The 26,815-nt window shown below is 35.5% G+C and overlaps 1 protein-coding gene across 2 annotated transcripts in view; it reads right to left on the bottom strand.

Moving 5' to 3' along the window:
- GLRA3 (glycine receptor alpha 3) overlaps positions 1-26,556 on the bottom strand; it is a 197,468-nt gene extending 170,912 nt beyond the window's left edge. For both annotated transcript variants that reach the window (XM_032389063.1, XM_032389064.1), the window contains exon 1: positions 26,007-26,556. In XM_032389063.1, the coding sequence (XP_032244954.1) occupies positions 26,007-26,077 (71 nt within the window). In that variant the 5' untranslated portion in view covers positions 26,078-26,556. The remainder of the gene's footprint in view (positions 1-26,006) is intronic.
- Between the last annotated feature and the right edge of the window lie 259 nt (positions 26,557-26,815).

The raw sequence follows: 26,815 nt of genomic DNA, 5'->3' as shown, positions 1-26,815 counted from the left end.
CAGATGAATTAAAGTTCTAAATGTAAGTATATAAATATTTAAAATTTTAAAATAGTTTAATAGTGTTTATTTCCACCCCTTTGCCAAGTCCATTAAACTAATACCAAATGACAAAAGAGGTATAAACTGTAACTAAACAACAACAGAAAAGGAGATATCAGCAAATTAAAAATTCCTACAAGTTCTAGAAGATGAAAAAAGGAAATAATAGAGAAGTAGGTGAAGGGGATGAGAGAATTTTCAGAAATGGATAAAAACAAGTGTTTTCAAAGTGAATGAGCTGATTGAATTCAACAGAGATTGAACTAATAGAGAACTATGCCTAGAGCCATTGTTGTAAAACTGCCTAATATTAAGAATTAAGAGAAGATCCTGAAAGATTTTGAAAGAAAAAGGAAAATACAAAATGAGATCAGACTGGCTTTAGGCTTTTAAATGAGCATTTGTACATGTTATAAAACATCAAGATAAAGCCTTCAAAGTTCTGGGTAAAAATTATTTTTATTTCATATTTTCAACTCAGCATTTCAGTCAATATGTGAATCAAGTGAGCAGTAATGAAGCAGCCACAAATACAAGGAATTGAATAGTCTACCTGCATTAATGCTGTCTTGGGAAAATCACTGAGAATATACTACAGCAAAATGAGGGAGTAAACCAAGAAACAAAATCCTAGAAGGAGCTGATACAACTTAGAAAGTAGTAATGTGATTTCCTCAGATGAGGTCTATGCAGAAAACCTCAACAAACAAACAATATAGCTTTGCTCAGAAGAAAGAACTCTAGGAAGGCCATTTTGCTGTGGGGTGTAGTGAGATTTGGAATATAGCACATAGACAAAACCATAGAATTAAGAGGGTGAGAAAAAAATGAGTCTTTAAAGAAGCATTTAATGTAAGTAAAGAAAAAGAAGAAATTAGAAAATCGAGGGAAAACAAAATGTAAAACAGTGATGACATATGGATATTATTTAGATGTGTGGAAATAATCATCAGAATAAGAAAAACACATAAGCATTTAAAAATGGTTGCTATCCAGAAAGACAGCTAAGTATGAGGAAGATGGGATTGAGAAATGCTGTGAACAACATCAGAGCTCTTTGCACCATATAATTTTAAAAATTCATATAAAAATTTTACTTTGAAAATAATCTAAAGGATTAGAAATATATAAACAATTGTTTAGAACTTGTCATAGACAAGACAAAACGAAAGCCTTTTTTTTTTTTTATTTTATTATGTTATGTTAGTCACCATACAATACATCATTAGTTTTTGATGTAGTGATCCACAATCCATTGTTTTCGTATAACACCCAGCGTTCCATGTAGTAGGTGCCCTCCTTAATACCCATCACCGGGCTAACCAATCCCCCCTCCCCCCTCCCCTCTAAAATCCTGTTTGTTTCTCAGGTCCATAGTCTCTCATGGTTCATCTCTCCCTCCAATTCCCCCCCCCCCATTTTTCCCTTCCTTCTCCTAATGTCCTCCATGTTATTCCTTATGTTCCACAAATAAGTGAAACCATATGATAATTGACTTTCTCTGCTTGACTTATTTCACTTAGCATAATCTCCTCCAGTCCCATCCATGTTGATGTAAAAGTTGGGTATTCATCTTTTCTGATGGCTGAGTAATATTCCATTGTATATATGGACCACATCTTCTTTATCCATTCATCTGTTGAAGGGCTTTTCAGCTCTTTCCACAGTTTGGCTATTGCGGACATTGCTGCTATGAACATTGAGGTGCATATGGCCCTTCTTTTCACTACATCTGTGTCTTTGGGGTAAATACCCAGTAGTGCAATTGCTGGGTCATAGGGTAGCTCTATTTTTAAATTTTTGAGGAACCTCCACACTGTTTTCCAAAGTGGCTGTACCAACTTGCATTCCTACCAACAGTGTAAGAGGGTTCCCCTTTCTCCACAACCTCTCCAACATTTGTTGTTTCTTTCCCTGTCCATTTTTGCCATTCTAACTGGTGTAAGGTGGTATCTCAGTATGGTTTTGATTTGGATTTCCTTGATGGCTAATGATGATGAACATTTTTTCATGTGTCTGTTACCCATTTGTATGTCTTCTTCAGAGAAGTGTCTTTTCATATCTTCTGCCTACTTTTTGACTTGATTATTTGTTTTTTGGGTGTTGAGTTTGAGAAGTTCTTTATAGATCTTGGATACCAGCCCTTTATCTGTAGTGTCATTTGCAAATATCTTCTCCCATTCTGTGGGTTGCCTCTTTGTTTTGTTGACTGTTTCCTTTGCTGTGCAGAAGCTTTTTATCTTGATGAAGTCCCAAAAGTTCATTTTTGCTTTTGTTTCACTAGCTTTTGGAGATGTATCTTGAAAAAAGTTGCTGTGACCGATGTCAAAGAGGTTACTGCCTATGTTCTCCTCTAGGATTTTGATGGATTCCTGTCTCACACTGAGGTCTTTCATCCACTTTGAGTTTATCTTTGTGAATGGTGTTAGAGAATGGTCGAGTTTCATTCTTCTGCATGTGGCTGTCCAATTTTCCCAGCACCATTTATTGAGGAGACTGTCTTTTTTCCATTGCATCTTTTTTCCTGCTTTGTCAAAGATTATTTGACCATAGAGTTGAGGGTCCATATCTGGGTTCTCTATTCTGTTCCATTGGTCTGTATGTCTGTTTTTGTGCCAGTACCATGCTGTCTTGGTGATCACAGCTTTGTTGTTTTTTTTTTTTTAAGATTTTATTTATTTATTTATTCATTTGAGAGAGCGAGAATGAGAGAGAGAGAGAGCACACATGAGAGGGGGGAGGGTCAGAGGGAGAAGCAGACTCCCTGCTGAGCAGGGAGCCCGATGCGGGACTCGATCCCGGGACTCCAGGATCATGACCTGAGCTGAAGGCAGTCGCCCAACCAACTGAGCCACCCAGGTGCCCCGGTGATCACAGCTTTGTAATATAGCTTGAAATCAGGCAACGTGATGCCCCCAGCTTTGTTTTTCTTTTTCAACATTTCCTTGGCGATTCGGGGTCTTTTCTGATTCCATACAAATTTTAGGATTGTTTGTTCCAGTACTTTGAAAAATGTCATTGGAATTTTGATCGAGATGGCATTGAAGGTATAGATTGCTCTGGGTAGCATAGACATTTTAACAATGTTTATTCTTCCGATCCATGAGCATGGAATCTTTTTCCATCTTTTTGTGTCTTCTTCAATTTCTTTCATGAGTGTACAATACAAAAGCCTTAAGGAAAAGGCTGATTTATTTAGTATTCACACTCACTTTTTTCTTTATTATTTTTAAAGATTTTATTTATTTATTTGTCAGAGAGAGAGACAGAGTGCACAAACAGGGGGAGCAGCAGACAGAGGGAGAGGGAGAAGCAGGCTCCTGCTGAGCAAGGAGCCCAATTTGGGACTCGATCCCAGGACCCTGGGATCATGACCTGAGCTGAAGGCAGACTCTTAACCGACTGAGCCAACCAGTCATCCCTCTTTTCTTTATTAAATGTTTCCTGAAAATGTACAACATGCCAAGCATTGTTATGAGGGTTTTGGATTCAGCAACAAACAAAACAAACCCAAATCCTTGATCTCGGTGAGTTTACATTCTAGCAGAATGGAATATAATAAACAAGAAACAACAGATTAGTAAATTACATACTATTTTAAAATAAAGAAAAATTTAGAGCACAGCAAAGGATGATCCAGAATGATAGGATATTGGGGGGGGGGAGGCACTGTTAAAGTTTTAAATAAAGTATTCATTAAGAAGGTAATACTTTATCAAGACATTAAAGAAAGTCAGGGAGTTGGCTACCTAAGTATCTGAAGGAAGAATATTTATTCCAAAAAGAGAGAACAGTGAGGGCAAAGGCTCTAAGTCAGGAGCATGATTGATGTATTCACAGAACAAAAAGGAACTGGAACAGAGTCAGCAGGCAGGATAATAGTGAGAAATTAGAGCAAAGTGTTAGATGGAACACCAAATCATGTAGGGACACAAAAGCCTTTATATGAAATTTGGCTTTTCCTCTGAGTGAAATGGATGATTTTAAGACATTGAGTAGACACATGGCATGGTCTGCCTTTCTTTTATAAAAATCACCATGTGTGACTAATCTGTTCAGTATGTGCTGAGGTGGGGCTGGGATGGTTGACAGAGGCTAGTCAGATTATTGTTACAGTCCATGTGATGTGACCAAGCTGTCACATTGGAGGTGATAAGATGTGATCATATTTTGGATGCATTTTGAAGTTTGAGACAAGGTGATTTTCTGACGATTAGACGGAAAAAGAGAGTGGTTAAGGATGAGTCCGTTTTTTGACCTAAGTAACTGGAAGGATAGATTCGATATTAACCAAAAAGGGGGAATTGTGAGTAGATTAGGTTTGGGGCAAGAAACTGGAGATTGGTTTGGGGCATGTGCAGCTTGAGATGTCTATTTGACATCTAAGATGCTGAGTAGGTATGCAGTTAGTTTTATGGGTCTAGTGTCTGAGGAAGGACATCTTTTTATTGTTTAAGGCACAAATTTGGAAAGTATTATAGATAAGTAGATGGGATTTAAGGCCTTGCAACTAGAGCACGTCACTGAGGGCGTACATACAGATAGAAAAGAGAAGAGACGGATGAGGAGAGAAGAAAACAGCAAAGCCAGGCGGAAAGAACAGCCAGGGGAGTTGCAGGAAAACTGGTAGAGTGTGGTCCTGAAGCCAGTTGGAGTAAGTACATCACAGAGGAGGGAATGATCAACCATTAAATGCTGTTAATCGATCAAATAAGATGAGGACTGAGAACTAGCTATTTGATTTTGCTAGGTGAATGTCAGCAGTGAGTTTGACAAGTGCTGTTTTGGGGAATTGGTGGAGGTAAAAACCTAGCCAGATGGGTTCAAGGAGTATGGCACTAATGTGCAGATCACTGGAGTAATGCATCAATATTAAACATTTATGAATGAACCTTTGTGCACAGTTGTTGGGAATACAAATTGCTGCAGCCAAAATAGTGTGGACCTTCCTTGAAAAATTAAAAATGGAATTACTATATGATCCAGTAATTCCACTAATGAGTACTTAGCCCCAAAAAGAAAAACACTAATTCAAAAAGATATATGGATCCCCGTGTTTATTGCAGCATTATTTATAATAGCCAAAATATGGAAGCAACCTAAATATCCATCAGTAGATAAAGAGGATGTTGCATATATATACAATGGACTATTACTCAGCCATAAAAAAGAATGAGATTTTGCCATTTGTTACAACGTGGATGGACCTAGAGGATATAATGCTGTATGAAAGAAGTCAGACAGAAAAAGACAAATACCATTTGACTTCACTCATCTGTGGAGTTTAAGAAACAAAACAAATAAACAAAGATAAAAAGAGACAAACCAAAAGTCAGACTCTTAACTATAGAGAACAAACTGATGGTTACCAGAGGAGAGGTGGGTCAGGGGCTGGGTGAAATAGGTGAAGGAGATTAAAAATATGCTTACATGATGAACACTGAATAATGTATAGAAATGTTGAATGATTATATTGTACTCCTGAAACATATAACACTGTATGTTAACTATACTTCAGTAAATAAATAAATAAATATATATATATATATAAACTGAGGGGAAAAATTATGCATAACAAGGAGCACCACAACAAATTAAACAAGCAAATTAAAAGCGGGTACCTAACCAAGCACTAATATGTTCATTATATAAGAGACTCCAACAAATCATTTAGAAAAAGGTAATCCAATGGGAGAATAAGCAAAGCATATAAATAAGCAATTCATAGAAAAAGAAATAGTAATGCACATTTAGTATAAAACAGGATGCTCAAACTCAGAAGAAATCAGGAAATTTCTATTATTTATTTATTTGTTTGTTTGTTTGTTTGTTTATTTATTTATCTGTCTATTTATTTAGAGAGGGAGAGAGACGTGGTAAGCGGGACAGAAGGAGAGGGAGAAAGAGAATCCCAAGCAGGCGCCACACCCAGCACATAGCCCAACACGGGGCCCGATCTCATTATCCTGTGAGATCATGACCTGAGCCAAAATCAAGAATTGGACATTTAATTGACTGAGTCACCCAGGCGCCCTGCAATGTCCATTTAAACAGAGACTAAATACCATTATAACTGACCAAATTTAAAAGTTTAGCAATATCAAAAATTGATGAGTTTATGGGTAAAAGTTACTTTTATAAGCAATTTATACACTGAAGAATAGCATATATAGCCATTTTAAGGGGGAATTTCATGGTCTATATTTAAATTATTAAGATATCCTCCTTATGACCCAGCATTATTTAATGTGAAATTGGTTATATTAATAAAAATAGAAAATGACCTAAGTTGCTATAAATGTGCTTTTAAAAATCTCTAATATTAGCCTAGTTTAGATTTATACAGCCATAAACAAAATAAGGTATTCTATGTGTTTTGAAACAGAAAGTACTTAAATACCATTAAATGAAAGAAATAAAAAGTACAAAATAACATTTTTAGTATAATCTTGGGATCCAAGGTGATCCAAAATAGCATCTTCCCTTTCCCCCTCTAAATGTAGAATAATTTGAGAAATCTTTTCAAAAGGGTAAAGGATTTGGGATCATAACATGACCTTATAACTGACAAAACTGATAGTATTTGAGGACACATTGGCTTCCCAACAAGAATTGAGAATGATGTCTATATATCCACACCTTACTCAAGGGTCCCAAGGCTCTGGGCTATGCTTGCCCAGATTTTCCTTCCAAACCCCTCAAACAGAAGACCCACTTCTCTCTTGTAGGATAGAATGAGTGAAAGAATGGAAAAAAGCCATTTCCATCCCCCTCGATCCTGGAATTGAGTTCCGAATCAGGCTCCTTGCTCAATGGGAGGAGAGAAGCCTCCCCTCTGGTAACCATCAGTTTGTTCTCTATAGTTAAGAGTTTTACTTTTGGTTTGTCTCTTTTTATCTTTGTTCATTTGTTTTGTTTCTTAAATTCCACATATGAGTGAAGTCAAATGGTATTTGTCTTTTTCTGTCTGACTTCTTTCACATAGCATTATATCCTCTAGGTCCATCCACATTGTAACAAATGGCAAGCCATTTTTTTTTTTTTAAATGAGAAAGGAGTTTGTTTATTCCATGCAAAAAAAGTTAGGGGGCAGGCAGTCCAGAGTCAGGATGCCAGCTCAGCGATGGGTCTCCCACAGAGTATGCTGGCTCTTTCCATTTGCTCCGTCCCGTCATTCTTCACAGGCAGCTTTTTTTTTTTTTTTTTTGGTCCTCATGTTTGTCACCTCATGGTCATAATATGATTGTTCCACCTCTGGTCTCAGGTGTGTGCTTCCTGCCCCCAGTGTTGATGAGAAGGGGAATTAGAAAGGGGTCGCAGATCATGTGACTTGTTATAACCAAGGGGGAGTTTGGATTCATCTGAAATATTTGGATTTTTATATTGAAAACATAATCATGTATTACTTAAGTAATTATAAATAAGTAAAATTAAATTCACATAAATACTTTGAAATTGATTTTAATTAAGTGCCTATAATGATTAAATTCAAAGTATAAATACAGATTTGTGGTCATTACACCTCAATTATTACAGCAATTGCATATCTAAGCCTCTCAAAAGATGTTAATTACATTCTTAATCTCTATAGCAACATACAACAGGAAACATGTTGTCACTATCACCTTTTCTTTTTTCTTTTTTTAAAGTTTTTTTTATTTATTTGAGAGAGAAAGAGCGAGAGAGCGGGGAGGGGGAAAGGGAAGAGGGAGAGAGAAACTCAAGCAGAGCCTGCACTGAGCAGGGTGCCCAATGTGGGGCTCAGTCTCACGACCCTGAGATCACAACCTGAGCCAAAACCAAGAGTCTGTTAGCTTAACTGACTGAGACACCCAGGCGCCCCCAATTATCACCTTTTCTTTCACAAATCAGTGAAATAGCACTTAATTTCTCAAAATGAATCACCAACAATAAAATGTTCCTTATAAATACTGTTGCCCCTTTCTTCCTTCTGAGAGGGATATTCTTTATTTTATTTTTTTTTTCTGACTTGTTCAAAAAGACTTCCTCCCTTAGCCTCATTTTAGACCATAATCTCTATGGAGTGTCTTTTGAAATTCTCTTATTCTAGTTGTGTTCACACACCAACACCCCCACACTCATACCTAGTATGCACAAAGTTCACTACCTCTAAACATTATTTTTTCATTTGAAAAATGATAAAGGAATTTTCCTCTGCTTCTGGAGTATAGTGTGCTCTTGGACAATACACTTAATAAAAACATTGGGTTTTCAAAAAATCAAAATTAGAAAGATGAAATCTTGGAATAGTACACTTTACATTTCCTTCAGTCAGAAAATGGTCAGGGGACTCTAGAAGTCATAATAGTAACCATTCAAAATCCAGAATGTGCCCCGATCACATGTTTGCCTGCTTTATGGAATTTTACCAATTTCGTTGCTTAAATGTTGCATCCTCTACATTGCTTTTCTTTGCTTATCTGACCTGGAAATTATCCTTCCTCCACTAAATTCTTACAGACCATTTGGTTCTGTCACTGATTTCCACTGTGATAAGTGATGCTTACCTGCCAAGATCCCTCTCTATTAGCTAGTTTCTGCCTGTGTCATATAACTCATGTCACTGGCACTCATCTCATAGCACTGATATACTACTTCACTATAATTTCTAGAGTCTTAACTTATCAAAAGATCACCGATTTCAGAGCCATTTTTCCAGTGATAATTTGAAAGTGATTACATCAAATTGATGGAGGAAATGTTAATCAAGAATTGTTTCTCTTTTATGGGGTGCCTGGGTGGCTTAGTCAGTTGAGCATTCGACTCATGGTTTCAGCTCAGGTTATGATCTCAGAGTTGTGAGACTGAGCCCCCCGAGATCAAGCCTGGTATTGGACTCCCTGCTGGGCACAGAGTCTGCTTGAGATTCTTTCCTCCTCCCTCTCCCTCACCCTCTGCTCCTCCCCTTGCTTGTGCTCTCTCTCTAAAATAAAAAATAAAATTAAAACGAAAAGAATTGCTTCTCTTCTAAATCTTATTTGTCAAAACCCCTCTTAGACTTTTAAAATATGCACAAAGCTTATTTTTAACAAAACACTATAAATTTCATTTAATCTAATATATGTTCACTATAAAAAAATTCATAAAAAATATAAAAATAAGAAAAAAGCATCTTAGCGGCACCTGGGTGGCTGAGTTGGTTAAGCATCTGACTCTTGATTTCTGCTCAGGTCGTGATCTCAGGGTCATAAGATGAAGCTTGGCATGAGGCTCCATACTGGGCATGAAGCCTGCTTAAGATTCTCTCTCCCTCTCCCTCTGCCCATCTGCCCCATCCCCACCCCACTTGTGTGCACACGTGCGCACACATACTCTCTCTCTCTAAAAAAAAAAGAAAAAGAAAAAAGCATCTTAATCCTACCACCCAGGGATGAGTGATACAGAAATCATCCTCTTACCTGAGATTTTAACTGCGTTATAGATATTTATAAAGGAAACAATATAGCAAAAGTAGTACTGCTTTATTTTGAGCTCTCTTCTTTCTATTTTTGACTGATTGTGCTTGCATCAGTGCCTACTAATGAAACACATTTTTGTAAATCCCCAAATCAATAACATTCAGGACAGAAAAGCATGATATTTTAAAGCACCAATCTTTGGAGTCTCTGAATCTGAAAGAGACGTACAGAGAATATTAACGTGAAATCATACTAAGTTTCTTTTCCTGAATAATACTAAATCAGCAGAGCATGGAGTTATTCAGGTTTTGGTAGGTATTCCCATTTGTGTGACTGCAAACATTTATGTTAATGTCACCTTTCAATGGAAGGTGTTCTGACTTAAGCATATTGAAGGCAGATTGGACCTTTTTCTTCCCGTGGTGCAGGGAGCCTCTTATTTGCCTGACCATTACATCCTCATAAGGAGAGAGAAATGGCACAGAATAAAGGAGGGAATCAAACAACAAGGCAAAAAAGAGTTTATAATTGAAAGAGCTAAGGAAAGGTAAACATAGCAATGAGTATGGTGCTTTTCAGTTTCCCTCAGAAAATTTGACTATCCATCAAGGTTTGTTGTTTTCACCGAGGTTTTTATTGGACTATATTCTTTTTAAAAATTGAAAGAGATGAGGAAGATACAATCACTGGTGTTAACATGATACTTAAAGCTAATGCACAGCTGAGGCTACTCACTCTCTGACTCTCTTGTCTGCTCCCCTTGCCTCACCTCTGTCTCCTCCTCCCCCCTTCCTCCCTTCTTTGTATATGCCTAAGCTATTTTGGGAAACATGTTTATGGTTTCCCAGGAAACAAAAGGATTTTAAAACCCTCTAGATTATAGAAGTTATTTCCTGTGGCAGTAAGAGCATATGTTCTCTTTAATCAAGCATAACACAATCCCTAGAGACAATGCTTTATAGGAAAAGGCTAGCCACATTGGGGATATAAAAGAAACGTTCAGAGTTATGAGCGCAAACCGTATGCCAACGTTGCCAAACTTGGTGCTCATGTGTAGAACTATGAGAACAAAGAGTGCAATTTTGAAAATGGGTTTCATTCTTGTATTTTTTGATGAAAATATCAACAAACAAATCTTCCTATGTCTCTAACTGAATGAGTCGCATTTCACCTTTTAAGGAGTGATGTGATCATTTCTTTTTCTACTTTAGAACAGCCTCAATTACAGAGCTCACTTGGAAAAATAAGCAGTTAATTTGAATTAGGCGAGGGAGGTTCTACCTCTGGCTTTGCCACGTAAATTCGTGTGGTCTGAATAATGATCATGTCTCTAGACTTCCCTCCCCTCCACTGCAGAGTGATAGGGCATCTGCTGCGAGGGGGCTAGGCGGGGTCCTCTGACACAACTCAGAACCCAGCGCTGCCAGGGTACCAGAAGGAATGGAGACTCGGCTCTATTCTCTTTGGTGACTGGGAAGTCAGCCTAAACTTGTTCGCTTCATTGTTTATCCTTATCTCAGCGGATGACCTTACCTCCTACTTCAAAGAGATAATTGAGCATTCAGCTGCTGAATTATGAAACCACAATTCCCATATCGACAGCTTGCCATATTCTGCATCTATTTTAACCTTCTATCTAGTCACAGAGAGAGCCCTGGCACTCCTCTGGTTCAAAAGCTATCCTTCAACTACGGCTCTTCTTTTGCATTTTCTCAGTCACTGACCCTTTTTTGTACCCTCCTGTCTCTTTCTAAAGCAATTCCTAATCTCTTGGCTTCTTTCTTCCAGACATAAACAAGCTTAAATCTCCTGCCACTTAAACAACAAAACTAAACGAATCAACAATTGCGTATCTCATCTGTGTCCACTCTTACTTCTCCTTCTAGTAACCTCTTACCAAAAAAAAAAAAAAAAAAAAAAAATCTGTATTTATCTTTTTCTTCAGATCATCAATCAATGTTATGCTATATTTGTACACATATATTTGTACCAAAAATTCACTTGAAAGGCTACCAGTAATCTTCCATATTTCTTTTTGTTTTTATGGCATTTGATGTTATTGATCATTCTTTCCTTTCTAAAACTCTTCTGTTGGGTTCTGTGACATATTCAGTGTTAATTCTCCTTTTCTCTTCCCATACCTGCCTTTTTTTTTTTTTTTTTTTTTTTGGCCAGTACTTCTCTCTCTGCCCATCCGTCAGATGATGTTCTTAAAATAGTGCTTTTTAAACCTAAATGTGCTTATGAATCATCTGGAGGGCATGATAAAATGCAGATTCGGATTCAGTAAGTCTGTGGTGGAACTCAGACCCTGCAGGTCTAACAATCTCTCAGGTGACATCGTGCTGGTTAAAGGACCGCATTTTGTGTAGTGATGCCCTAGGCAAGGAGGGACTTTCCCACATCTGCATGCCCCAGTGATTACAGGTGTGCGGTGCTGTCCACAGCTCAGCCTGAAGTATGTGAGATGGGGTCTGGGACAATAGAAGCTTGATGACTCTGTGTCACCAGGCTTGTTTGCTTACGCCGTTGGGATGAAACATCGGTGTGTGCTCAAGTATCAAAAGCCCTGGCCCAGAATGCTAGTCATCCAATCTGATCTATGCCCAGGTCCTATACTCCTTCCACTGTGCTGAAGTGTTTCATTTAGCTGGATATCTTAGAAGTATCACATTCGTTATACCTATCTGGAACTTAAATTAGGGTACTTTTCTACATGACTATTCCTCTTTTCGTATGTTCTCTTTGTGTCATGACACTACTGTTCACCTAGTTACTAAAAGTATGATTACGAGAATTATCCTAGACTCTTCTCTCTGTTTCTTCACTCCCAATTAGTGTACAAGTCTTTTTTTTTCTTTCCTTTTCTTTTTGTCACTTCTTACATCTGCTCCTTTCTCTCCATTATTAGGATGTTCTATTGCGTTGACCATGAACTACTTTCCTTGATGCTAGTTTTGCCCCTCTCCAACATCAACATCCTTTCTTCTGAGTTCTCCACATTACTCCTTTAGCGATATTTCTGAAACACAATCTGTTTGTGCTCCTTTCCTACTTATAAGAGTTCCCTTTTGCTTCAGTTAGAGACTGAGTTCCATAGAGAATGCAAAATGTGATCTGGAGCCTCTGAATCTGCCTCAAATGGCACTTCACAGAAGTTGAACATGCCACTTCTATTTACAACTTAGTGGCCAGAACTTGGTCTCAAGGACACACAAAGCTGCCAGGGAAACTAGGAAATCTGTAACTTCTTGGAGGTGTCTTTAAATAGAAGCCTCTTTCTCTTTTCTGATAACTGGAAAATACCTGTGATGACTGGATCAGAGCATCTGGCTTGGATGTCAAGGAAGAAACCCCATGTTAAGGGGTGGCAAAACAACAAGGTAGAAGGAAGGATTGGTAAACTCCCATTCCAGACTTGGTCTGCTCACTTCCATAGTTGTTCTTTTTCTTTTTTTAGTTTTGGAAGGAAAAATAAAATCTTTCTTAAGCCGATATTATTGTGCAGTCTCTGTCACTCACAAATGTGAGACTAATCTGAACCAACAACAGCAATAAAGGGCTGGTCTGTTCATTCCTTGTTGATTTTGCTGCCACTCAACACCTCTCACATTTACCCCTACAGTGGATTTTAGGGGAAAAAAATAGGCCACTAATATTAAATGAAGTGAGAATTATAGCTGTAATGCTTGGTACATATTTTCTGTTAAGGAGAAATTATCACATTTCTGACAATGTTAGTCAAAAAAATTTGTACTCTATAGACGGATACAGCTCTACACATTACATTTTTAAAGTAGCATATCAAATACAATCACTCAGTCTATAGAAAGTTCACTCAGCCCTTCAAAGACAGGACTGAGACCTGACCCTGAGTCCTCTTTCTCTTTCTTCTTGTTTTCCCGTGTGCACCCAAATGCTTGGCCCAATGGGATGAAACAGAGGTGTGTGCTCAAGTATCAAAAGCCCTGGCCCAGAATGCTAGTCATCCAATCTGATCTATGCCCAGGTCCTTTACTCCTTCCACTGTGCTGAAGTGTTTCATTTAGCTGGATATCTTAGAGGTATCACATTCATTATACCTATCTGGAACTTAAATTAGGGTACTTTTCTACATAGCTGTTTCTCTTTTCGTATGTTCTATTTGTGTCATGACACTATTGTTCACCTAGTTACTAAAAGTATGATTACGAGAATTATCCTAGACTCTTCTCTCTGTTTCCTCACTCCCAATTAGTGTACAAGTCTTTTTTTTTCCCTTTCTTTTTATCACTTCTTACATCTGCTCCTTTCTCTCCTTTCTCCACAGAGAAGATAGAATGCAAGAACAGTTAATTTAGAAAACATCTAAAATAGACTAGCTATTTCCTATAGAGGTATACATCTCATCTTCTTTTTACTCTTTTTGTTGAGTTTGAATTTTTATTTGCTCTAGGAATTGAATTGTTTTTTCATTTCAATCAAACTTTTCCAGTGTATCTTTGTTGTTTGTTGACATATATGATAATGGTGTGTGTACACACAGAGAATTGTATACACTTTGGCTTTTTAAAGTAGAGCAAAATTTTAAGTTCATATGTTATTATTTAAAACATATTTAGGCTACACATAAAACCTAAATCCCTCCTATAGTCTCGGGAGGTACCAACGAAGGTCTGCAGCAGAGTCAGTGTCTTCGATGGTTCTCATCTCATTTAAGATTCACAGGAAGAAAGATACCCTAAATTTCAGGGGTTTAAAGGGGGGAAAAAGGATTTCACAATCTTTTAAAGTGGTTTAAGGCTGTTCCAAAGAAACAACATAAAGTAGGTGGGAGATATCTAATAATTTTTTCCATATAATGCTCTGCTACCTCTGTTCTTCCCAATAAATAAAACAAGAGGCTAGTTAAGGATACAGGAGAGTCAGTGGGATATGCTGTGGGATATGCTGTACAAAGTTGGGTCAGTGTTTTAATAAGGAGAAGTCTCCTCCTAAAAAGGAATAATGTAAGAACTGGTGGAAAATATTACATAATGCATATTAGAGTGTTCTATAATTTTTTAATAGAAAGAAATGTGTACAGATACATTGTTTTTAAGTATTGAAGGTCAAGATTTCATGACATATGCCATTCTTCCTTCCCTTGTCAAGAAAGGAACCATTTGTTTATAGAACTATGAAGCCATAAATCTCTTCATTTCCTGGATTTTTGTTTTATTTAATCTGCTAGTAATTAAGTTTCAGGCCTTAGACTTCTGATATACAGAATAAACACATTTAAATACTACAAATCAATAAAAGTAGAGTATACTGACATCAACAGGACAAGCGTATATAAAATACCTCATTCAAATATTTTCTTCCCTCAATCAAATGACAATGAAACATTTTGTTTAGAAATAGAGAAACATATTATTTGAATAAACATTTGCTGATGTTTTCTAACATCCTACGATAGTCTTATAGATTTTCCCTACAAAGTTAGTCCTAAAACAACGTAAGCATAGATTTATTAGAAAAGAAAACTTGGGGGTCCCCTGGTCAAACTGTTACTATGAGGTTGGCAATATCCTCCATTTCTCATGGAAGTTGACCTGTTGCCTCTGCTAACACTGCTTTTCCTGCCTGAAAGGATTGCTCTTTTCTGAAAAAAGGAATCATTGTTAAACCACCCTTTATAGAGTTTCTTGGGCCTAAAATATTAAAAGTATGTGAATAAACAGATTAAAGAGCAAAAACAAATATTTTGTGTTATCAATGGTCTCAGTTTATCTAGGGAACTGGAATATTGTCAGTGATTCTGATACCAGAACTGTGATAGGTATAATAATAGAAATGTAAACATGATATCTTGAGAATATACAGTATTTACTTGATTACTATGTAGGATGTTCATTTAATTACGTCTTCTCTTTCCAGTGCAGAGATCTTATAAAAAATAGATAAGTAGATAATTAAAAGTTATATATTGATATAAAGATATATATATATGCATACATGCATATATGTGAACATTTTGTATATACATTTAATAGTTATTTTAATAACTATTATTATATGAATCATTATATACAACCATTATTATATGAAGTGTTATTTCCATTTTTTCAATGTTTAAAAAAGAAGGAGCTATCACAACATGAAAGCTCGGTACTGATTTATTTAGTAGAGGTGGGACAGATCCCAAATAGGAAAAAGTAAGGCATAAGTGAGTAGTTGAGAAAATGAAAAAATATAGATGATTTTTTTACCTAAAACTTTTCCTGTAAAAAAGAGATAAGAGGTGAATGGGTAAATATATTACCACAGAAAAATAAAGTTAGGAATAAGGAAAAAACAAAGCATCATATCGTTCACAGAATTTTCTCCTGAATGCTAGAAGCAAAGAAAGTCAACATGGTATTTTTAGTTGTGCCAAGAAAGAGTTATTTATTTGGAATTGTCAATCTGCTTTTAGAAATAAAAACTATGCCTCATTCCAGAAATGAGTGAGCACTTTCAGTGTCCTAGACACTCTTTCAAGACCTGGAGATAGAACTGGACATCCATTACTGTCCTGCCCTGAAGGACTTCACAGTTCAAACAAGAGATAGTATTCAGGCGATTACCACGACCACCCCATCAAGATCTGTGCAATAAAGGCACTGGGTGCTTGGGTGCACAGAGGAGGTAGCCTCACCTCCACCTGGGGAAGATCAGAAACGGAGTCCTCGAGAAGGTGGAGTGAGTTGAGGAGAAATTATCCAGACAGATGGAACTCACGTTTTCCTCCCAGTCATTTGATGGAGGGCCTTTGAGTGGTCATTTTGTTGAGGTTCATATCACTTATCTTCTCTCAGGTCCCCACCTTAAAGTGTTGTATGGACAGTCTGAACCCCAAAACAACAAAAACAATACCAACAACAGTAACAACAGGACCAATTGTTTTCTGATGATTTGCTCACACTCACGGACCATTAATAACAACCTACTTTCTTTTCTTTTAGTAGCATTTTACTTGTTACTACAGTTTTCTGCCAGTTAGTTTTTATTTTTAATAATAACACATTCTCAGCTTTTTATACATATCCCTAACCCCTGCATTGGACAATATCCAGAGCTAACATAGGTACTAACTGTTGATATTCTGTTTTATCACAACTAGAAATTTAACTTAAAAAAAAAGTGAACTTTTTCATTTATCTAACATCAATAACAAAAGAAAGTCAACAGAGTCTAAGTCATAGAAAAATAAATAAACTTTAAATGATAATAACTCCAAGATTCTTTTTTTTCTTTTATCTTTTTTGTTTTTTTTTTCAGTTTTATTGAGAAACAATTGACATATATCACTGTATAAGTTTTAAAGTACAGCATAGTGGTTTTATATATATATAGTGAAATGATTACCACAGTAAGTTCAGCTAACATCCATCTCTTCTCTTCTAGATACAATAAATAGAAGAGAAAGATAAAAGAAAAAGTAAAAAATATTCTCCTTGTGATGAGAACTCTTAGGATTAACTTGCTTAACAATGTTCCTATTTATCATACAACAGTATTAGCTGTAGTCATTATGTTGTATATTACATTCCTAGTGCTTAATTATCTTTTTTTTGGTGGGGAGGAGTTGAAAAAAAAAACTTTTACTTTTTTTTGATGTTTTATTCCTTTTTTTTTTTTTACCAGAGCCACATAGGTGCCCTTATTTATTTTCAATTGAAGTATAGCTGATACACAATGTTACATTAGTTTCAGGTGTACAACATAGTGATTTGACATATGTTATGCTATGCTCACCACAAGCGTAGCTACCATTTGTCACCCTACAACGCTTTTATAGTACTATAGACTGCATTCCCTCTGCTCTACTTTTTATCCCTGTGACTTATTCATTCCATAACTGGAAGCCTGTATCTTCCACTCTTCTTCACCCATTTTGCCCATTCCCCCCACCTTGATACACAAAATAATTTTAAATGAACTTAAGATACCCATTATCCAAGGGAACTTGAGTTGAATCATTGTATAATATGAAGAATTATTTTATGATATGAACCACTCTTTTTAAAAGAGTTTTTTAGCTTATATATATTTTTTTGCTTTTCTTAAAAGTGGGGCCCATTATATATTTTTTCAGTGATTCATCAGTCTTATATAATACCCAGTGCTCATTACATGATGTGCCCTCCTTAATGTCCACCATCCAGTTACCCCATTCCCCCCAAGGGAGACAAATCATAAGAGACTCTTAATCATAGGAAACAAACTAAGCATTGCTGGAGGGGAAGAAGGTCCAAGAAATGATGTATGAAATTATATGAAATTATGAGAGCCATCTAACAATGGTGTTAGTAGGAGCAGTAGTGATTTTAGATTTATTGCTGAAATGCTAGTGGTTTTGGGGAGCCATATGTATTTATGGAAAAAGGTATTGCTAAAGTAGTCTAATGACTTAAGGATTAACTTATCTTACAGTGTGTCAATCAAAAAATGACGTTAACTATGTGTTCATTTTACAAAGTTGCAAAGCCCTAATAAAGTCCAAACAAGTAAATACTTCCTCTATTGCTTTATTTCTAGGTCATGATTCAAAATAGTAAAACTATACAACTCTACTCTAAGCAGCATCATGAGAAAGTAGCAACAATTACACCATGCATTCTCAGTAGGGGTGAGTGGAGTGAGTGGAAGTTTGCTATTGGGGATAAAAAATCATATTATTGTATGTATAAAGCCATTGTGTGTGTGTGTGTGTATATATATATATATATAATTATGGTACACACACGCCCCATATACAGACAGATTATATACTGTACATGAGCAAATACACAGAATGCTGTGGTATTACAATTCCATGAAGACAATTAGAAAAAAAAGTCTAAAAATATCTTTAAAAGGCTCCTTAGAAGGCAAAAATGGAAAAAGAAAAGTTGAGAAATGATGCATTATACAATACAAATTTTAGTTTCTCATGGTGATAATGAGAAACAAATCCATTACTTTTCCACTAAATGCTGCCAGAGTAATATCTGAGATTTGTTTGATCTCATATCTTTTATGAGATCTTGAACACAGACTCCCTTTTTGCTCCAAGTAATAACACAGATTTAAGTAGAATTCAAATCTAAAGTCACGGGTAGGTAGACAGATGTAACAGGCAAATGTTATCTCTGCTTACTTGCTGTTTATTGAGCATCTACTTCATGCAGGCATGACATTGAATTAAGTATTATACAGGTAAAATAAACATCAGAAACAATCCTATCATTGTAGGACTTACAATTAAGAGCAAGAGAGAAGACTTGTATGAAAATCTAAAACACACACATAACCTCCATAGTGGTATATTGTTAAAAGTTGAAGTTCTGTTTCCCCAGGACTTCACACACTGCCTGGAATGGAATCATCGCTCCATAAATTTTTATAAAAGTTATAGAGAAATTCAGGTAGAATGCTACAGTCACTCTGAAACTGGAGAATCCAAGCTTCATTCAGAGAACAACTGCACAGAAAAAGTTTTCAATTCAAACCATGCCTCAAATAAAAGCACACTTTCCATGAGAAGTAGGGTCACTTAAGTGGAGAAAAAAGTATAAAACACAAGTGGAAAATACAGAGACAAATATTTTGGAGGCACATATAGGGGGAAAAAAAGTTTACTTTAGCCAGGAGAAAATAGAATGGCATTTTAGTAAAAACTAATCAATAAAAATTGATTAAAATCATTTGGTAAATATTTTCCTTCTGGGGTAAAGGCATCCTTATTGCTAGAATTTGAAAGTTTATAGGATGACCACCTGTTAGAGATAATTTTGAGAGATTCTCAAATTTAGGTAAGATATTGGATGGACCAGTTACCTCTAATGTAACCCCAATCATCCTACAGTGGTGATGGTTGTATAAGAGCAGCAGAAATATCTGTGTTCAGCAACAGTTTCTTTTTTTTTTTTTAAGATTTTATTTATTTATTAGAGAGAGAGAGAGAGAGAGAACGCAAGAGAGCACAGATGGTGGAGAGGAAGAAGGAGGCTCTCCGCGGAGCAGGAAGTCTGATGTGGGACTTGATCCCAGGACCCTAGGACCATGACCTGAACCGAAGGCAGCCTCTTAACTGACTGAGCCACCCAGGTGCCCCATTTAGCAATAATTTCTAATTGGTTATGGCAAATGTTTGATGCACTCATAGAGAATTCTTCATCATTGCCTTGAAAGTTATTCCGTTCAATAAACTATTTCTAGAGGATGTTAATAACCTTTAGATTTTATGCTATTCTTACTTGTACCACTGAAGTTACTGTTTTTGTGCATTAAATTGTCCTAGAGGTACTGGTAATACTTCCTCTTAAAAGTATCTCTAGTATGGAGATTATGAAAGAATTTCAGAAATGCACTATAATGAAGCTGCTTTTTTCCCCATTGTTTACTTTTCTGACATCTGAGAATTCCAAACTTAGTTTCCTTAAAATGCCTTAAAATGTGGTTGCCTGCAGTTAGAATAGTTTTGTCTTCTGCAGCTGAATAGCTCATTCTATTCACATACCTTCTGTTTGTTCCCAAACAATTGATCCTGTCTTAGAATTCCTGCCTTCACTCCAGAACCAGTTCTCTGAAGATGATTCATATGTCTCTTTTCCTGACCCACTTCCCCAAGCAAAACAAAGCTACAACTATACCATTTCTCCTAGTGGGAAAAACAAACAATCTATGTTTCCACATAGACATTTACCTACACATGAATTTATTTTCAATAAATACTGTTAATCCACTATGAAGATAACCATATGCAGAAGAGTAAGAGAAATGTTTGTTGGGAGAATCAAAAAGGATCCACCATATATCATTCATGAAGTAAGGAAAAGTAAAAGATATACTTTCTCAAAATAATTCCCTAAAAGTCTCCTGAGAAAACTAAGTGGGTATAATGTATCATCTGTGATTGTGAAATTATGAGATTAGTTGAAATTAAAGCATTGGAAGATTCTATAGAAAAGTTTTAGAAAGATATATACTGTTGATATGAGCAGGTCTCTAGGATCAACTGTATAAAACTATGATAAATCTGTGACTTTGTCGCTTAGTTATAATCAGTTTTACCTCCAGTTTAACTCAGTGCTCTCTGTGTACTTCTTTGTGCCCTACTTTATAATGTTCTACCCTTATTGCATATACATATTTATTCTTTTTTCTTTGCACATAATATTATCACCTTCATAACATTCTGACTGTTAAATCTACAGCTCAAGAATCATCTCTGCATCCCCAGCTGATGGCAGGCTACCAAGATCCATAGCTAGCATCTCAAACTCAAATACCCTAAACCAAATTCAGTGTTTTCTCTTCTTCCAACAATCAAAATCCTCTACTTGATTTTCTTTCTTTAAGGAAACCATATTTTGATGAAAAGCTCAAACGTGGTTTTCAGATTCTAAAACAAAGAGAGATCCTTTTCTTCTTGTAGTTTAGCCGTTATTGTTTATACAGTTCTTACTATTACTAATTATTAGTAGCAATTTTTTTTTAAAGATTTTATTTATTCATTTGAGACAAAGAGACACACAGAGAGAGAGAGAACATGAGCAGGGAGAGAGGCAGAGGGAGAGGGAGAAGCAGGCTCCCCGCTGAGCCAGGAGCCCGATGTGGGGCTCGATCCCAGGACCCTGGGATCGTGACCTGAACCGAAGGCAGACGCTTAACCATCTGAGCCACCCAGGCGCCCCTATTAGTAGCAATTTTATTGAGATATTTTGAGCCAAGTTAAAAGACCATTCCTATGACAACTCTCCAGTTATAATTAAATTATTTGTTTTTAAATTTTATCCATATTCTATTGTGAAAGGAAGCTGTTACTTCTCCATATTTCTGCAGGTTTATTATTGCAGCCAGCTCAGTAGTTGTTGCTGGTAGAATATGATTATACACCATAAATCAGAATTTCTTCACTGAATTTGACAATCACCACTCTTTAAGCATACTATATACCCATTATCATTTCCTTTATGTCTCATTTCAGCCCAGTGAACAAGCATCTTAACAAGATCCAAGCATCTTAACAAGATCCAAAGTACCAAGCCTTCTAGATAGTTTTCCTACCTCACATTTCCAAAACATTGCTGTTTGTGTTTTTCTTTTGTTATTTGGTCCTTTGTATTTTCTTCCCTGCTGTGCTTTAAGTTCCATGATGGGAAAAGTGGTAGTTCCCAATCAGCCAAATTGTACCTAGCACAAAAGTTTGTGTACAGAATTTGGTAATCTGGTTGAATTGCTTAACGTTACACATTAAATACATATTCGTTAATTGACTTGCCTCAGTACATAATTGTAGTTAAGGGAGGAAAAAATATATAACATAGGAAGTATTTTGCAAGCTGTTTTCTGAACCTACAGGGCAAATTGCCTGAGGCACTAACCAAAGAACTGGGCCATGATCCTTCTATACTTGCGAAAATGTATGATTATTTATAGACATAAACCTAAGGAGCATATATTATGTGTAGCATAATTTTTTAAAAATTATATAGACTCTTATTACTGTACCTGCATATAAGAAATTTTTGTGGTGAAAGTTTATTCTTTGAAGTACATTTTTCTTTAGTATCTTACATAAGAAAATAGAGCCAACACTAAAAAGGATTTCTCCCCATGCTCCAAAACATACCAAAAGCAAAAACAAGAAATTCTATGTCAAAATGTTTTTCTTAGGCTTCAAAGTAAACCAGAAAGCATTTTATTTGTGATTATCATGAAGTCTGAAATTCACACATTTAGTTTTTGACAGACTGTACCATAATTTATTCAAGTAGCAAGTCCGTGTTGGTATAAAATTGTGAAGATGAAAAATAAAATTGTATTTTATGAAAATAATCAATTTAAATGAAATATTTTTGGCAGTTCTCCTGTTTTTAGAATTTGTTCTGCAAGCTCCTCATAATCATCACTTATCTGCATTTCAAAGAAGGCTGAACACTGGTGTTTTGTTCTTTATTAATATGAGGACTAGATCCCAAAAGCCTAGAAGGATTGTTTCAAAAAACAGCAATATCTGAGCAAAGTGTGAAACTTTTTAAAAACTTTACTACTAGGAAATTCAGATTTTTCTCATCTGTTTACACAATTGTCTCACTTGTATGTTTTAAAGAATTATCTTTTTTTAAATAATTTCCCTTCAAAAATTGTATTTTTAAAATACCTGATGTAATCTGGTAATGAATAATTTTAATTGTATTATAGAAGTAAATATATTTGTTCCCCTGTTTTTGCCTTAGTAAAACTCATTTACTAAAAAGTAGAAATTATGCCAAGATAAAAAAAATTAAAATATCATCTGTGGGCCTGCAATAATAGTCTAAGAAAATGCTAGAAATGCTTATAATAATATACACTTAACAAACTTTGTACTAGTAATAACAACAGAAACTCTTACACATTGCTGATAGAAATATCAATAGGTAATATTACTTTGGAAAATTTGCAATATCTAATAAAGCTAGACATACTCATGCCCACCCTATGATCCAGAAATTCCTCTCCTAGAGAAAGTCTTAGACCCAATCCATACTGCCCCTAAAATGCATGTATGCACATGTATTCACATGTACTCACAAAAAGACGTGTTCAAGGATATTCATTGCCGCAGTAGCCAAAACCTAAAAGAATACCCAAATATCCTCCATAGGACACTGGATAAATTGTAATATCTTCATGTAATGGAATACTATACAGCAATGAGAATAAGCAAACCATTGCTACATGCACTTACATGGACAAATCACATAAACATAATGCTCATAAAAATAGAGCAGACTCAAATAAGTATTTATATAAAGTTCAAAAGCAGAAAAACATATTCATTGTTGTATAAGTCAGGATAGTGATTATCTTTGGGCAAAGTGGTGCCTGGAAAAGGTATAACAGTGGGAGGGGGGAGTGCATTTGTGATACTGACAATTCTACTTTTTTTATTTTTATTTTTTCTCATGGAGTACTTATCTTTATGTGCCTGGCTTATTTCACTAAGGATAATGTCCTCAAAATCTATCCATGTTGTTGCATATTGCAGAATTTCCTTCTTTTTAAATGCTGAATAGTATTCCCTCGTAGTTATATACCACATTTTTATCCATTCACCTGTCAGTGGACATTTGATGTTTCCACACGTTAGTTATTGTGACTAAACATAGAACCTTAGCTATTCTGCAATAAACATAGAACTACTAATATCTCTTCAAGATCCTGACTTTAATTCATTTAGATAAATAACCAGAATTGGGACTACCAAATCATATGATAGTTGTTTTTTAGTTTTTTGAGGGCAATTCTACTTCTTGATCCATGGTCTCTTCGCATGAGTGTGTTAACTTTGTGAAACTTTACATGGGAGCTTATTATTTGTGTACTTTTCTGTGTGTATTTTATATCTCAATAAGGTTTTTAAAAATCTTTAAAACCTATCAGAAGAAGCTTGTACTAATAAATTATTTAATTAAAAATAACTATGGTTTCCAGTTGTAGTTCTTGCCTCCAAGTTGCCTTAAAAGAATATTTCTAACTTAAAAAGATATATTTGTAAATTAATACTAAATACTTTTTTGTCTTTATTTTTTATTTTATGCTTCCTTTTCCCTTTATACATAAGAAATAGATTTAATGAACAAAGAATAGTTTTCATAAGGACATTTATTTTACAAAATATTTCCAGTAGAGGGAGCATCACTTTTTTTTAACTATAAGAAATTTTAAGAGCCATCGCTGAAAATAAATATATTTAAATTTTTAAACATAAAGTTCTTCATAGAGTGATGAGTTACTCTCACCTAAGACCAGTCTAAGAGAAAAATTTTATTTAATTTATCAAAGAAGAAGAAAAACCTGATGACAAAGAATATATATATCATACAAACTTCTATATTAGGTATGTGTTTTTCAAGAGATTACATCTTTGGATTATTCATAAAAAACATTTTTATTATAATTATTTAATATTAATGAAGACATTTTTATAATTATCATCAATTTGAAATAAAATTTTTGTGAATTTCAATAAAACTAGACAAAAATCAAAGGATGTACTGATGAAGATTATATATCTAAGAATATATTATAACAAATATCATGGTGAATTACCATTATACAAATTTGACCTTATTGACCAAAATGGTTTAGTTACTGACATTAAACTTCCTAAATCTAAGTGTCTGTGAACAAAGTTACTTTGATTTCTTTGAAAAAAAAATGCATATCATCATCTAAGATACTAAGAAATAATTATAGTAAAATGATCCATTTCACAATAATTATAGATAAATGATCCATTATAACATGAATTTTGTGCTCCCTTCCATGAAATTTTTGTAAATATAAAAGCTTTACACTCTTTGTTTTAATCCCTATAGATAAAATTTGTAACAATTGTAGTTACAAAAGTTTATAGTCATATTAAAATATTTTTCACTGAAAATATCCTAGTTTATAGTGGTTCAACCCTGTACTTCAGAAAATAAATAATTTCAAAATTATAATAACCTTCACAATTAGTTCCTGTTACTACAGGTATGTCAAAATAACATAACTTTCTGTAAGGCAGTTTTTATGACATACACTATGTTTTCTAAGGTGCCCAAAGATGAAAAATTGACATAACAACCCAGAAGACAATATTTACATACTTAAAATAAAAATATACAGAACTTACTTATTCTAATTATTTGATTTCAATCCTCTTGAAAAGCTTGTGGACCATAAAAATGGAAATCTTAGGGTAATTATAATAGTAAAGTAAAATTTACATGGTGGTTCAAAAGTCTATATGAGCATAATCTTGCTTATATATTGTTTGATTAAGAATAAGGGTTAAATTATCTGATCTTTTGACTAGCCTCTCTTTATTTAAAAAAATAAATAAAAAGGAAAGCCCACCAAATATGACTGGACATGATAAGAAAATTACATATCATTGAACAATTTTATTCTTCAGTAGGTTTCTTATATCACTTTCTCCAAAAAGATTATTCTTGACATAGAACATATCTAATGATGTATGATTTTGTCTTCATGTGTTACCCGAACTAAGCTCTTTAGACATGGTACTTGTAAGGCCTTAAGTGTTATTTATTTAAGTTATCCTCTTGATATACCAACAATGTTCAGAATTTCTCTGATTAGTATATGCTTATGTTCTAGATTTTTTGCCACTTAAAAATATTATTTCTAATTACTAAATGTTTTGTAACTTTCAAAAAGAGACTAACACTCAGAATTTATATTTCACTTAGAAAAAAGAAACTCTAAAAGCAATTTGAGAAAGAAAACCTAGGTTTGGGAAATAATTTTTCTAGGGTAATCTCAGCTGCAAATAATATGAGGCCAGTTACTAAAAAGCTCTAATTAGTGAAAATAGAACAAAATTACATGTTTTTAGAGGTCTTCATAGACCTCTAAAACTGCTGGACAGTTTTAGATAGAAAACAATGCGATACTTTCAACAAGTCAATTTCGAATTGCATTCTTGACTTCATCAATAACAAGTGGTTGCAACCTAGTGCACAAGCTTTGTTCTTCAATTGGTAAATACAAGGGACTCACCTGAGTAACAGTGCAGCTTCCCAGAAGTAAAATCCCGAAACTAATGTCCGAAAGTGTCTCACGTGGGCCATGATACGGAGAGATTTTCACGATCCTGAAATTAGTCTTACCCAAGGCATGGGGGACGAAAACCAGGAACGAAAATGTGCAATCTAACTCCGTGTGGTTTTGCAGGAGACGAACGCCTGAAAAGCTTCAGCACCTTAGACAGCTCCCCGCAGTAAGTAAAGACCTTTTCTTTCAAACACTTAAAATTCCCTTTCGACCCCTGCTCTGAGCATTGAGCAGAAGGAAGATTCTCAGGGTACAAATGTGCAGGTGACTTACACGGTGAACGCGGAATAAGGGGTGAGATGAAATGTCTGAAGTGCCTAGGTTCTGGGCAACAGTTCATTGAAGCTCTAGCGGCAAAGAAAGAATGCCTGACTCTCAGACACTGAAGAAAAAATAGCAGCAACAGCGGGAACAAGGATGCTTCTGCACCTGCTCCAAGCGCCGCCCGCCGAATCCCACTCTCCACCTTTGAGTAAAACCCGTCACAGCTAGCGCGGCAAAGGGAAGCGGGGGCGGAGCCAGACGACACTGTTCTGTCTGCCAATCACGACCGCACAGCGGGACAGAGTGGCAGGCCACTCACGACCGTAGGCGGTGCTTAACGCTTCACCCTTTAAAAAAAGCGGTGAATAACTGGTGCAGAGCCTTAACTATGACTGGAGGGAGTTGGGGGAAGAAAGCCTCAGGACTCAGCATTGGAAGAGCCAGCAGCTTTTGTGAATTAGGTAGCAGAATAGCGCTGGAGAGACCCTTTA

Source organism: Phoca vitulina, unplaced genomic scaffold, assembly GCF_004348235.1.
Source record: "Phoca vitulina isolate PV1807 unplaced genomic scaffold, GSC_HSeal_1.0 scaffold53, whole genome shotgun sequence".
NCBI classification, from domain to species: Eukaryota; Metazoa; Chordata; class Mammalia; order Carnivora; family Phocidae; genus Phoca; species Phoca vitulina.
The sequence above is the reverse complement of the archived record's forward strand: the minus strand, read 5'-3'. Positions and strand labels throughout refer to the sequence as shown.